This window comes from Schistocerca cancellata, chromosome 10 (assembly GCF_023864275.1).
Source record: "Schistocerca cancellata isolate TAMUIC-IGC-003103 chromosome 10, iqSchCanc2.1, whole genome shotgun sequence".
Taxonomy (NCBI): domain Eukaryota; kingdom Metazoa; phylum Arthropoda; class Insecta; order Orthoptera; family Acrididae; genus Schistocerca; species Schistocerca cancellata.
The window spans coordinates 182,037,150-182,049,361 of NC_064635.1; the positions used below are offsets into that span (position 1 = coordinate 182,037,150).

The 12,212-nt window shown below is 43.1% G+C and overlaps 1 protein-coding gene across 2 annotated transcripts in view; it reads right to left on the reverse strand.

Annotated features, from left to right (window-relative positions):
- The window catches only part of LOC126106526 (probable 4-coumarate--CoA ligase 1), a 446,932-nt gene that overhangs the window by 80,410 nt on the left and 354,310 nt on the right, over positions 1 to 12,212 (reverse strand). For both annotated transcript variants that reach the window (XR_007523361.1, XM_049912853.1), the window contains exon 7: positions 1,015 to 1,170. Coding sequence is in view for 1 of the 2 variants with exons in the window: in XM_049912853.1 (XP_049768810.1) it covers positions 1,015 to 1,170 (156 nt within the window). In the remaining variant the exon portion in view is untranslated. The remainder of the gene's footprint in view (positions 1 to 1,014; positions 1,171 to 12,212) is intronic.

Below are 12,212 nucleotides of genomic sequence, written 5' to 3' on the forward strand. Positions count from 1 at the left end.
GATTGGTGAGTTGAGAGCATCTGCTCACACCCGAGCTGTGCACAAACTGAAATTAAAACGATACAAAATAACAGTAGTTGCTTGATGTTGTTATTGTAGCTGGCTGTTACAGTCTGTGCACAATGGGGAAGTTGATCCTGTGATGCTTTTTTTTCTGATGAAACATGGCTGCATTAGTCAGGGTACATAAATTCTCAGAATGATTGATGTTGGAGCTCTGAAAATCCTCATGAATTACATCAACAGCCTCTGCACGATATGAAAAAAAAAAAAAAAAAAAACAGCGTGGTATGTAATTGGTGCAAGGTAAATTATTGGACTAATTCTTTTTCCATGAATCAATACATTCTGACAGTGTAAACAGTATACTGCATAATTTTTTTCAAGAACTAACACCAAATAAAAGATGTGTGGTTATTTCATGCAGGACAATGCAAGACCACACATCACCAATGCTCCTATGACAGCAGTATGAAGTGCCTTTGATGACAGTATAGTTGATTGGCCTCCTCATTCTCCAGATCTAAATCCATGTGATATTTACATATAGGGAATGTTAAAAGGCAAGTTGTATGCAACCAATCCCCACATGCTTGAAGAGTTGGAAGACAGGGTTTGGCTAGTTATTTCCCAGACTTCAGCAGCAGAAATTTGTCTAGTGTTTGCTAATTTGCTTAGGAGATGTCAGGCTGCTCTTACCACGGAGGGACATCATTTTGAGCACCTACTGTAAATAAAGGCAAACTTAAGCTAATCAGATGGCAACATTGTTTATGCTTCACTCAGGGGAAGTGCAGGCAGCCAACAAGTGGATTAGTGTCTGAGAGTTGGGTACAGTGGCAGCTAGTGGGTGTGATGGTGGTGGTGCTGGCCAGCGGCCATACTGCGTGACCTGTGGACTCCTCCTGGGTGTCTTTTGTGACACAACCTGTACTTCAACGTGTACTTTTTTTAAAATTATCTCACAGCATTTTTGCAATTTAAGGAAAACAGTTGTAAGATGCAGCCACATACCTGGTTTCCTTTGACTTTGATGAGCTCCTTCGTGCGGTCTACAATGTAGAAATAGCCGTCCTCGTCGTAGTACGCGACATCGCCTGTGTGGAGCCACCCGTCACTGTCAATTGTTTCTCGGGTCGCTTTCTCGTTGTTGAAGTATCCCATCATGACCTGATCCAAACAAGTCCACATACATGTTCATTAACTGAACTGTTATTCAATTAAGCACAGAGTTATTATTTTGAGAGCACAGTTTCCTATACATTACAAGTCTCACTTTTTTCAGTGATATTCTGTAGAGTACTGGTTGCATCAAGAGAAGTGACCAGGTGTGACGTATATCTCTCACATGTCATATTGTTTCTGGCCCAGTAAATCACATTACATTTCAAGAATTATATTTTACAGATGGCAGATAGGAGCTAAAGATGTACCAGTATTTTTTATGTAAGTGCTTTATAACAGAAAGACACAAAAATTTTACTATAAGTAATCCATTCACACTTCATTTTCTGTAAATATCATCATGAAGGAGGGTCTTCAGGGATATGGAAGGTGTCAAGGCAGGAGCAACCAGTGTTACTACTTCTGTTGAGTTTATTGAAAACTAATTAATTATATTATAATGAAAAACAAAAGTTTTAAGATCGCTTTTAGTCATACAGTAATATAAGATCTCACACAACAGAAAATATTGTAATTTTTTTTTTAAACTCCACTTTCTGTCATGTTTTTGAGAGCAATTCAACCCATATTTTTGAATGAACTGTGCACTAACGTTAAAACTTTGAAGTATTATTGGGGATAATGCTTTGTATAATCAGTGAGAAAAGAGTCACACCTGTGGTACTCTAGCACCAGAAAAATGCGTTGTTCAATGGAGTACATGGTTTTAATCTCTTCCTTCAGTACGCTAACCTCCTTTCACATTCAGTAGTGGAACTGATCGCTCTGGGCTTTGGATCACTATTTATACTAGGCATTACATATGGCAATTAGAGCGCCATCTGTTAGCAGCTTTTGTAACTATTATTTCAAACTGAATACTAAAGGATTTGCATCTAGCTGTACATTATAATTTAAGAGTTGTTAAAAATATGACGCTTTTCAAACCAGTCTCTACAGGATATGCTAAGAGTAATACTAAATATTAATTTTCACAACAATCTTCTATGGACTGAAAATGCCATCACTGTTAGTAAATGTGCTCCTTAGAATGATTCAGGGAATGGAAACACACAGAAAAATAATTTCTTTAATTTAAAACTTCCTTAGCACTAATCGTGTGTACCGCAAATGCACCTAAACTAAGAAATTGTTGCATCACGGCTCTGCATCTTCCAGGAGAAAAATTCTGTGGCTTACTTAACAATAGACATCACACTGAGGTGACATAAAAAGCTACAGTATGGGGCAAGTTAAGTATTTTTGCACAAGACACCATAGGCTGAATATGCTGATACTATAGATACCACTCCCGGGAGATTATATTATTACACAACCAGGCCTATGAAGCTGCTGACACAATGGAAAGAAAGGAAGCAGTGATGTCACAATTGGTCAACGGTCACATTTTGTGCCTTGATTCTGTTGTAACTTAAGAGGGCAAAAGCAATACCTTTCAGGAAGAGTAGCAGACCAGCCCAGCCAAGTTTATAGGGTGTCCAGAAAAGGACTCCCTGATTTCAAAATTAAATATCTCGAAAACAAAGATCGATAGAGGAATGCAGTAAATGGTATGTTTATTGTGAAAGCTGTAAGAAGTTTATACAGCAGTTTGAAATAATAGTTACAAAAGCTGCTAACAGATGGCGCTGTACACTGTACAGCTCATATCAGCATACATAAGTGAAATAATCATATGAAAACAATCTTTGCAAACAATCACATCACAATGTTTTCAAAGTGTTCACCATTGGCACTATAGAGGTTGCGCAAATGAAGAATGAAATTCACCATCATATTTTGTAGTGTCTCAACTGAAATGGATTCACATGCCACAGAGATCACTGATTCAAGCTCGTCCAGCATGGCGGGATGCTTCGGGTAGACCATGTCTTTTACTGTGCCCCACAAAAAAAAAGTCACAGGGAGTCAAATCCGGCAAAAATGGAGGCCAATCCATGCCTGCACCAGTAAATTTGGGATATTCCAAAGCAATGACTCGATTCCTGAAGTATTCCTCAAGAAAGCGAAACACTTGCTCGGTCCGATGTGGCTGGGCTCCATCTTGCATAAACCTTTCAGTACCTGGTCGATCCTCTAACGCTTGCTGTGTGGTGACAAATTGTTCCAAAATTGCAACTTAATGTGCACCAGTGACCGTTTCTCAAATGAAAAAAGGGCCAATAATGCCTCTGCTGCATACTGCAGCCCACACAGTAACTTTAGGAGAATACAGGGGTTTTGCTTCACACCAGTATGGCTTTTCGGAACCCCAAAATCCCCAGATCTTTTTATTCACGTATCCATTCAGGTGGAAGTGTGCTTCATCTGTAAACCAGATACAGCCAACATCAAATCCTTCACTATCAATCACTGTGAGCATCTGATTAGCAAAGGCAACCCTTTGTTGCACAGCTCATACTGGTATGGCCTGGTGCGTTTGAATTTTGAATGGAAACATGTGTAGGCTCTTTCTCAATATTTTCTGCATGCTGGAATGCTTCAAACCAGTCTCAGATGCAATTCTACGGACGGATGACACTGGATTTAACTGAATAATTCCAGAAACTGTGGCGATATTTTCAGCCGTAACTGTGGGTTGCTTTCGGCAAACATGCCCCACTAGATCATCAGTTACGCTGCCTGTTCATTGAAATTTTGCGTAGAGCGTATGAATGGTTTTCGCATCGGGTCCTTTTGGAACATTAAATCGTGCTTGAAAACTTTGCCTTGTTGCCGTAGGACTCTCTTCTAACCTGTGGTACTCTAGCACCAGAAAAATGCGTTGTTCAATGGAGTACATGGTTTTAATCTCTTCCTTCAGTACGCTAACTTCCTTTCATGTTCAGTAGTGGAACTGATCGCTCTGGGCTTTGGATCACTATTTATACTAGGCATTACATATGGCAATTACAGCACCATCTGTTAGCAGCTTTTGTAACTATTATTTCAAACTGCTGTATAAACTTCTTACAGCTTTCACAATAAACATACCGTTTACTGCATTCCTCTATTGATCTTTGTTTTCAAGATATTTAATTTTGAAATCAGGGAGTCCTTTTCTGGACACCCTGTAGATATGCATCATTGTCACCACCAGCAGTCTACTACAAAGGTAGATCTATGTCGGTCTACGAGTTGAAATGGGTCAACAAGATGTCATTGCCTGACTCCGTCTTCACTAGCTGCAGGCCTGCTGTCTGTACCGAGACCGAATGCTGCCGACTCAGTCACTACTAACTGGCAGCCACCTGCTGGCTAACTTCTGACTGCTGTTGGCTGCTTACTTTTGGTGTTCACAGTTTGTGCCCAGTTTATCCTGCCACCCAGACACCATTGCCTCTGTGAGCAAACACTGTTGCTATCAATCATGGCCTGTCGCACACACGTCACCATTGTGAGCTGCCGTCACAGTTCGATTCTGCACTCTCCAGTGGATCCTGCACTGAGCCACATATTTGGAGCAGCCATAGTAGCCATAGTGACTGGCCATACTAGCCTCTTGCCACCTCACCTGGGCCCTGAGTCAATGCCACTGCTGCAGTGCTGACCACATCACCAATCCTGGCCCCACCTACCAGCTGCCCAAAGGGAAATATCGAAATAGATGACAGAGGGATAGAGAAACAATTACAATCACTCAAAAGAGGAAGGGCCACTGGACCTGATGGGAAACCAGTTCGATTTTACACAGAGTACGTGAAGGAACTTGTCCCACCTTCTTGCAGTGGTGTACCTAGGTCTCTAGAAGAGCGTAGCGTTCCAAAGGATTGGAAAAGGGCACAGGTCATCCCTCTTTTCAAGAAGGGATGTCGAACAGATGTCCAGAACTATAGACCTATATCTCTAATGTCGATCAGTTGTAGAATTTTGGAACACGTATTACGTTCAAGTATAATGACTTTTCTGGAAACTCAAAATCTACTCTGTAGGAATCAGCATGGGTTTCGAAAAAGATGGTTGTGTTAAACCCAGCTCGCGCTATTCGTCCACGAGACTCAGAGGGCCATAGACATGGGTTCCCCGGTAGATGCCGTGTTTCTTGACTTCCGCAAGGCATTTGATACAGTTCCCCACAGTCGTTTAATGAACAAAGTAAGAGCATATGGACTATCAGACCAATTGAGTGATTGGATTGAAGAGTTCCTAGATAACAGAATGCAGCATGTCATTCTCAATGGAGAGAAGTCTTCTGAAGTAAGAGTGATTTCAGGTGTGCCACAGGGGAGTGTTGTAGGACCGTTGCTATTCACAATATACATAAATGACCTTGTGGATGACATCGGAAGTTCATAAGGCTTTTCGCAGATGACGCTGTGGTATATTGAGAGGTTGTAACAATTGAAAATTGTACTGAAAAGCAGGAGGATGTGCAGCAAATTGACGCATGGTGCAGGGAATGGCAATTGAATCTCAATGTAGACAAGTGTGATGTGCTGCAAATACACAGAAAGAAAGATCCCTTATCATTTAGCTACAATATAGCAGGTCAGCGACTGGAAGCAGTTAATTCCAGAAATTATCTGGGAGTACACATTAGGAGTGATTTGAAATGGAATGATCATATAAATTTGATCATCGGTAAAGCAGATGCCAGACTGAGATTCATTGGAAGAATCCTAAGGAAATGCAATCCAAAAACAAAGGAAGTAGGTTACAGTACGCTTGTTTGCCCACTGCTTGAATACTGCTCAACAGTGTGGGATCTGTACCAGATAGGGTTTATAGAAGAGATAGAGAAGATCCAATGGAGAGCAGCGTGCTTTGTTACAGGATCATTTAGTAATCGTGAAAGCATTACGGAGATGATAGATAGGCTCCCGTGGAGGACTCTGCAGGAGAGAGACCTCAGTAGCTCAGTACAGGCTTTTGTTGAACTTTCGAGAACATGCCTTCACCGAGTGGTCAAGCAGTATATTGCTCCCTCCTACGTATATCTCGCGAAGAGACCATGAGGATAAAATCAGAGAGATTAGAGCCCACACAGAGGCATACCGACAATCCTTCTTTCCATGAACAATATGAGACTGGAATAGAAGCGAGAACTGATAGAGGTACTCAAGGTACCCTCCGCCACACACCGTCAGTTGGCTTGCGGAGTATGGATGTAGATGTAGATGTAGTAGATGTAGATGCCACATGCCATCCATTATGGCAGGCCACTGCTGAGCTAAGCACACTTCCAGCCCTTGTCTTGTGGGTGTTGGCTGCCATCTATTACCATCACAATGTTTGTTTCAAAATGAATATACAGTTTTAAGGCTTTGTAGCATTTATTACATTCAGCTTAAAATTATAAATATATGTCAAATGGATAAGCAAGTCAAACAGGTTTTCTTACAAGTGTTTGATGTGAGCACAGTTTGTCATTCATCGAGTCATCCCTGACCTTGACAAGTGTATCTGAAACAATTGTTGCAACAAAATGCCGGCCGGTGTGGATGAGCGGTTCTAGGTGTTACAGTCTGGAGCCATGTGACCACTACAGTTGCAGGTTCGAATCCTGCCTCAGGCATGGATGTGTGTGCTGTCCTTAGGTTAGTTAGGTTTAAGTAGTTCTAAGTTCTAGGGGACTGATGACCTCATAAGTTAAGTCCCATAGTGCTAGGAGCCATTTGAACTATTTTTTTGGCAACAGTGATGTCTCTAAAGTCATATATATCAGCTGTTATCAGAGCATGGTCCCTTATGAACCATCAAAGGTAAAAATTGTATCATGTCATATTGTGTATGAATGTAGAGGTCCTGAAAAATCAGCTCTGTCAACTGGCCACTTGCAGCCAATCCATCAGTCGTGTATAACTTTGTTTAATCATTTGCATACTGAGTTATGTCAGTGAGGTGGCACAAATTAAGTTCTGTGGTTCAGCTTCTTCCAATTAAGGAAACAGCCATAGTTTTAGCACATCAAAATACAGTTGCTTCACCAAAAAAGGAAAGGCCCATAAACTTTATGCCAGAAATGGCACAAAAACATTAAATTTAGGGGAGTCTCATTGCAACTGTCCCATCTCGTTGGAATTTTCTAACCCCCCCAGATATGCACAGTATGTGTGTTTTTAGGCAAACTGTCGATTCATCACTGAAGAGGACATGATCCAGAGAAACTTCATTGTCATGTAGCAACATTTTGGTTGCAAAGCTGACATGTAAACCATAGTCTGTAGGCTTTAGAGCTTGCACCAACTGCAAATGATGATGATGTAGTTGCAAGCACCTCCTTAAAAGTCTCCAGACAGACATCAATGGAATTTCTGGTTCATGACTTGCCTTCTGAACTGATTTCTTGGGGCTACATGTGAAAGGCTCTCACTCATTTACCATGTTGTTTGGCTACTCATTCGATAATCTCCCTTTTGTGCACACATATACAAACAAAACTGTTTGAGTTGCTCTTTCATTGGACATATTATTTACAATTGCAAGTTGAATGTAATAAATGTTACATAACCTTAAAACCTGTGCACACATTTTGAAACAAGTACATGGTATTGCTGTTTTTATGATGGAACATTGGACAACCATCTTTGATCAACCCACCACACCACTGCAACAATGCTTAGAGTGGTGAACTGCAATCCTTCCTGACCACTAACAGTGCAGCTCTACAAACCACCATACAGGGAATTCACTCCTGACCTCTACAACTTACAGGGCATGAGTTATGCAACTTCTTAAAAAAAATTTTACAGCACATACAAAAGTCAAACTGACCATTGAACACACCAACCAAAATTCATTTCAATGTTCCACAGTGAGTCTGGGTTTCACATGTATTGCTACAAAAAGTTTTCGTGTACCTACTTAGTAAAGTGATATGGTAGGAAACAAATGGTTAATAGCTATCTTTGCATGGATTTATTTCATTGAATCAATATACACTGAAGCACCAAAAAAACTGATATAGGCATGTGTACTCAAATACAGAGATATGTAAACAAGCAGAATATAGCACTGTGGTTGCAATGCCTATGTAAGACAACAAGTATCTGGTGCAGTTGTTAGATCGGTTACTGCTGCTACAATGGCAGGTTATCAAGATTATATATATATATATATTGGGGCAATTTAAATATGTCTGCTTGTGTCTGTATATGTGTGGATGGATATGTGTGTGTGTGTGTGCGAGTGTATACCCGTCCTTTTTTCCCCCTAAGGTAAGTCTTTCCGCTCCCGGGACTGGAATGACTCCTCACCCTCTCCCTTAAAACCCACATCCTTTTGTCTTTCCCTCTCCTTCCCTCTTTCCTGATGAGGCAACAGTTTGTTGCGAAAGCTTGAATTTTGTGTGTGTGTTTGTGTTTGTTTGTGTGTCTGTCGACCTGCCAGCACTTTCATTTGGTAAGTCACATCATCTTTCTTTTTAGGTATATATATATATATATATATATATATATATATATATATATATGAATATAATAGAGGGAAACATTCCACGTGGGAAAAATATATTTAAAAAGAAAGATGATGAGACTTACCAAACAAAAGCGCTGGCAGGTCGATAGACACACAAACAAACACAAACATACACACAAAATCTAGCTTTCGCAACCAACGGTTGCCTCGTCAGGAAAGAGGGAAGGAGAAGGAAAGACAAAAGGATATGGGTTTTAAGGGAGAGGGTAAGGAGTCATTCCAATCCCGGGAGCGGAAAGACTTACCTTAGGGGGAAAAAAGGACAGGTATACACTCGCACACACACACATATCCATCCACACATACAAGACACAAGCAGGCTGCTTTTTAAATATATATATATATATATATATATTTAAAAAGAAAGATGATGAGACTTACCCAACAAAAGCGCTGGCAGGTCGATAGACACACAAATAAACACAAACATACACACAAAACTCAAGCTTTCGCAACAAACTGTTGCCTCATCAGGAAAGAGGGAAGGAGAGGGAAAGACGAAAGGATATGGGTTTTAAGGGAGAGGGTAAGGAGTCATTCCAATCCCGGGAGCGGAAAGACTTACCTTAGGGGGAAAAAAGGACAGGTATACACTCGCACACACACACATATCCATCCATACATACAAGACACAAGCAGACATTTGTAAAGGCAAAGAGTTTGAGCAGAGATGTCAGTCGGGACGGAAGTATAGAGGCAAAGATGATGTTGAAAGACAGGTGAGGTATGAGCGGCGGCAGATTGAAATTAGGAATTAGCGGAGATTGAGGCCTGGCAGATAGCGAGAAGAGAGGATATGCTGAAGGGCAAGTTCCCATCTCCGGAGTTCTGACAGGTTGGTGTTAGTGGGAAGTATCCAGATAACCCGGACGGTGTAACACTGTGCCAAGATGTGCTGGCCGTGCACCAAGGCATGTTTAGCCACAGGGTGATCCTCATTACCAACAAACACTGTCTGCCTGTGTCCATTCATGCGAATGGACAGTTTGTTGCTGGTCATTCCCACATAGAACGCTTCACAGTGTAGGCAGGTCAGTTGGTAAATCACGTGGGTGCTTTCACACGTGGCTCTGCCTTTGATCGTGTACACCTTCCGGGTTACAGGACTGGAATAGGTGGTGGTGGGAGGGTGCATGGGACAGGTTTTACACCGGGGGCGGTTACAGGGGTAGGAGCCAGAGGGTAGGGAAGGTGGTTTGGGGATTTCATAGGGATGAACTAAGAAGTTACGAAGGTTAGGTGGACGGCGGAAAGACACTCTTGGTGGAGTGGGGAGGATTTCATGAAGGATGGATCTCATTTCAGGGCAGGATTTGAGGAAGTCGTATCCCTGCTGGAGAGCCACATTCAGAATCTGATCCAGTCCCGGAAAGTATCCTGTCACAAGTGGGGCACTTTTGGGGTTCTTCTGTGGAAGGTTCCGGGTTTGAGGAGATGAGGAAGTGGCTCTGGTTATTTGCTTCTGTACCAGGTCGGGAGGGTAGTTACGGGATGCAAAAGCTGTTTTCAGGTTGTTGGTGTAATGGTTCAAGGATTCCGGACTGGAGCAGATTCGTTTGCCACGAAGACCTAGGCTGTAGGGAAGGGACCGTTTGATGTGGAATGGGTGGCAGCTGTCATAATGGAGGTACTGTTGCTTGTTGGTGGGTTTGATGTGGACGGACGTGTGAAGCTGGCCATTGGACAGGTGGAGGTCAACGTCAAGGAAAGTGGCATGGGATTTAGAGTAGGACCAGGTGAATCTGATGGAACCAAAGGAGTTGAGGTTGGAGAGGAAATTCTGGAGTTCTTCTTCACTGTGAGTCCAGATCATGAAAATGTCATCAATAAATCTGTACCAAACTTTGGGTTGGCAGGCCTGGGTAACCAAGAAGGCTTCCTCTAAGCGACCCATGAATAGGTTGGCGTACGAGGGGGCCATCCTGGTACCCATGGCTGTTCCCTTTAATTGTTGGTATGTCTGGCCTTCAAAAGTGAAGAAGTTGTGGGTCAGGATGAAGCTGGCTAAGGTAATGAGGAAAGAGGTTTTAGGTAGGGCGGCAGGTGATCGGCGTGAAAGGAAGTGCTCCATCGCAGCGAGGCCCTGGACATGCGGAATATTTGTGTATAAGGAAGTGGCATCAATGGTTACAAGGATGGTTTCCGGGGGTAACAGACTGGGTAGGGATTCCAGGCGTTCGAGAAAGTGGTTGGTGTCTTTGATGAAGGATGGGAGACTGCAAGTAATGGGTTGAAGGTGTTGATCTACGTAGGCGGAGATGCGTTCTGTGGGGGCTTGGTAACCAGCTACAATGGGACGGCCGGGATGATTGGGTTTGTGAATTTTGGGAAGAAGGTAGAAGGTGGGGGTGCGGGGTGTTGGTGGGGTCAGGAGGTTGATGGAGTCAGGTGAAAGGTTTTGTAGGGGGCCTAAGGTTCTGAGGATTCCTTGAAGCTCCGCCTGGACATCAGGAATGGGATTACCATGGCAAACTTTGTAAGTAGTGTTGTCTGAAAGCTGACGCAGTCCCTCAGCCACATACTCCCGACGATCAAGTACCACAGTCGTGGAACCCTTGTCCGCCGGAAGAATGACGATGGATTGGTCGGCCTTCAGATCACGGATAGCCTGGGCTTCAGCAGTGGTGATGTTGGGAGTAGGATTAAGGTTTTTTAAGAAGGATTGAGAGGCAAGGCTGGAAGTCAGAAATTCCTGGAAGGTTAGGAGAGGGTGATTTTGAGGAAGAGGAGGTGGGTCCCGCTGTGACGGAGGACGGAACTGTTCCAGGCATGGTTCAATTTGGATAGTATCTTGGGGAGTTGGATCATTGGGAGTAGGATTAGGATCATTTTTCTTCGTGGCAAAGTGATATTTCCAGCAGAGAGTACGGCTGTAGGACAGTAAATCTTTGACAAGGGCTGTTTGGTTAAATCTGGGAGTGGGGCTGAAGGTGAGGCCTTTGGATAGGACAGAGGTTTCGGATTGGGAAAGAGGTTTGGAGGAGAGGTTAACTACTGAATTGGGGTGTTGTGGTTCCAGATTGTGTTGATTGGAGTTTTGAGGTTTTGGAGGGAGTGGAGCTGGAAGTGGGAGATTGAGTAGATGGGAGAGACTGGGTTTGTGTGCAATGAGAGGAGGTTGAGGTTTGCTGGAAAGGTTGTGAAGGGTGAGTGAGTTGCCTTTCCGGAGGCACCTGTCTTTCTTCGTGGCAAACGAATCTGCTCCAGTCCGGAATCCTTGAACCATTACACCAACAACCTGAAAACAGCTTTTGCATCCCGTAACTACCCTCCCGACCTGGTACAGAAGCAAATAACCAGAGCCACTTCCTCATCTCCTCAAACCTGGAACCTTCCACAGAAGAACCCCAAAAGTGCCCCACTTGTGACAGGATACTTTCCGGGACAGGATCAGATTCTGAATGTGGCTCTCCAGCAGGGATACGACTTCCTCAAATCCTGCCCTGAAATGAGATCCATCCTTCATGAAATCCTCCCCACTCCACCAAGAGTGTCTTTCCGCCGTCCACCTAACCTTCGTAACTTCTTAGTTCATCCCTATGAAATCCCCAAACCACCTTCCCTACCCTCTGGCTCCTACCCCTGTAACCGCCCCCGGTGTAAAACCTGTCCCATGCACCCTCCCACCACCA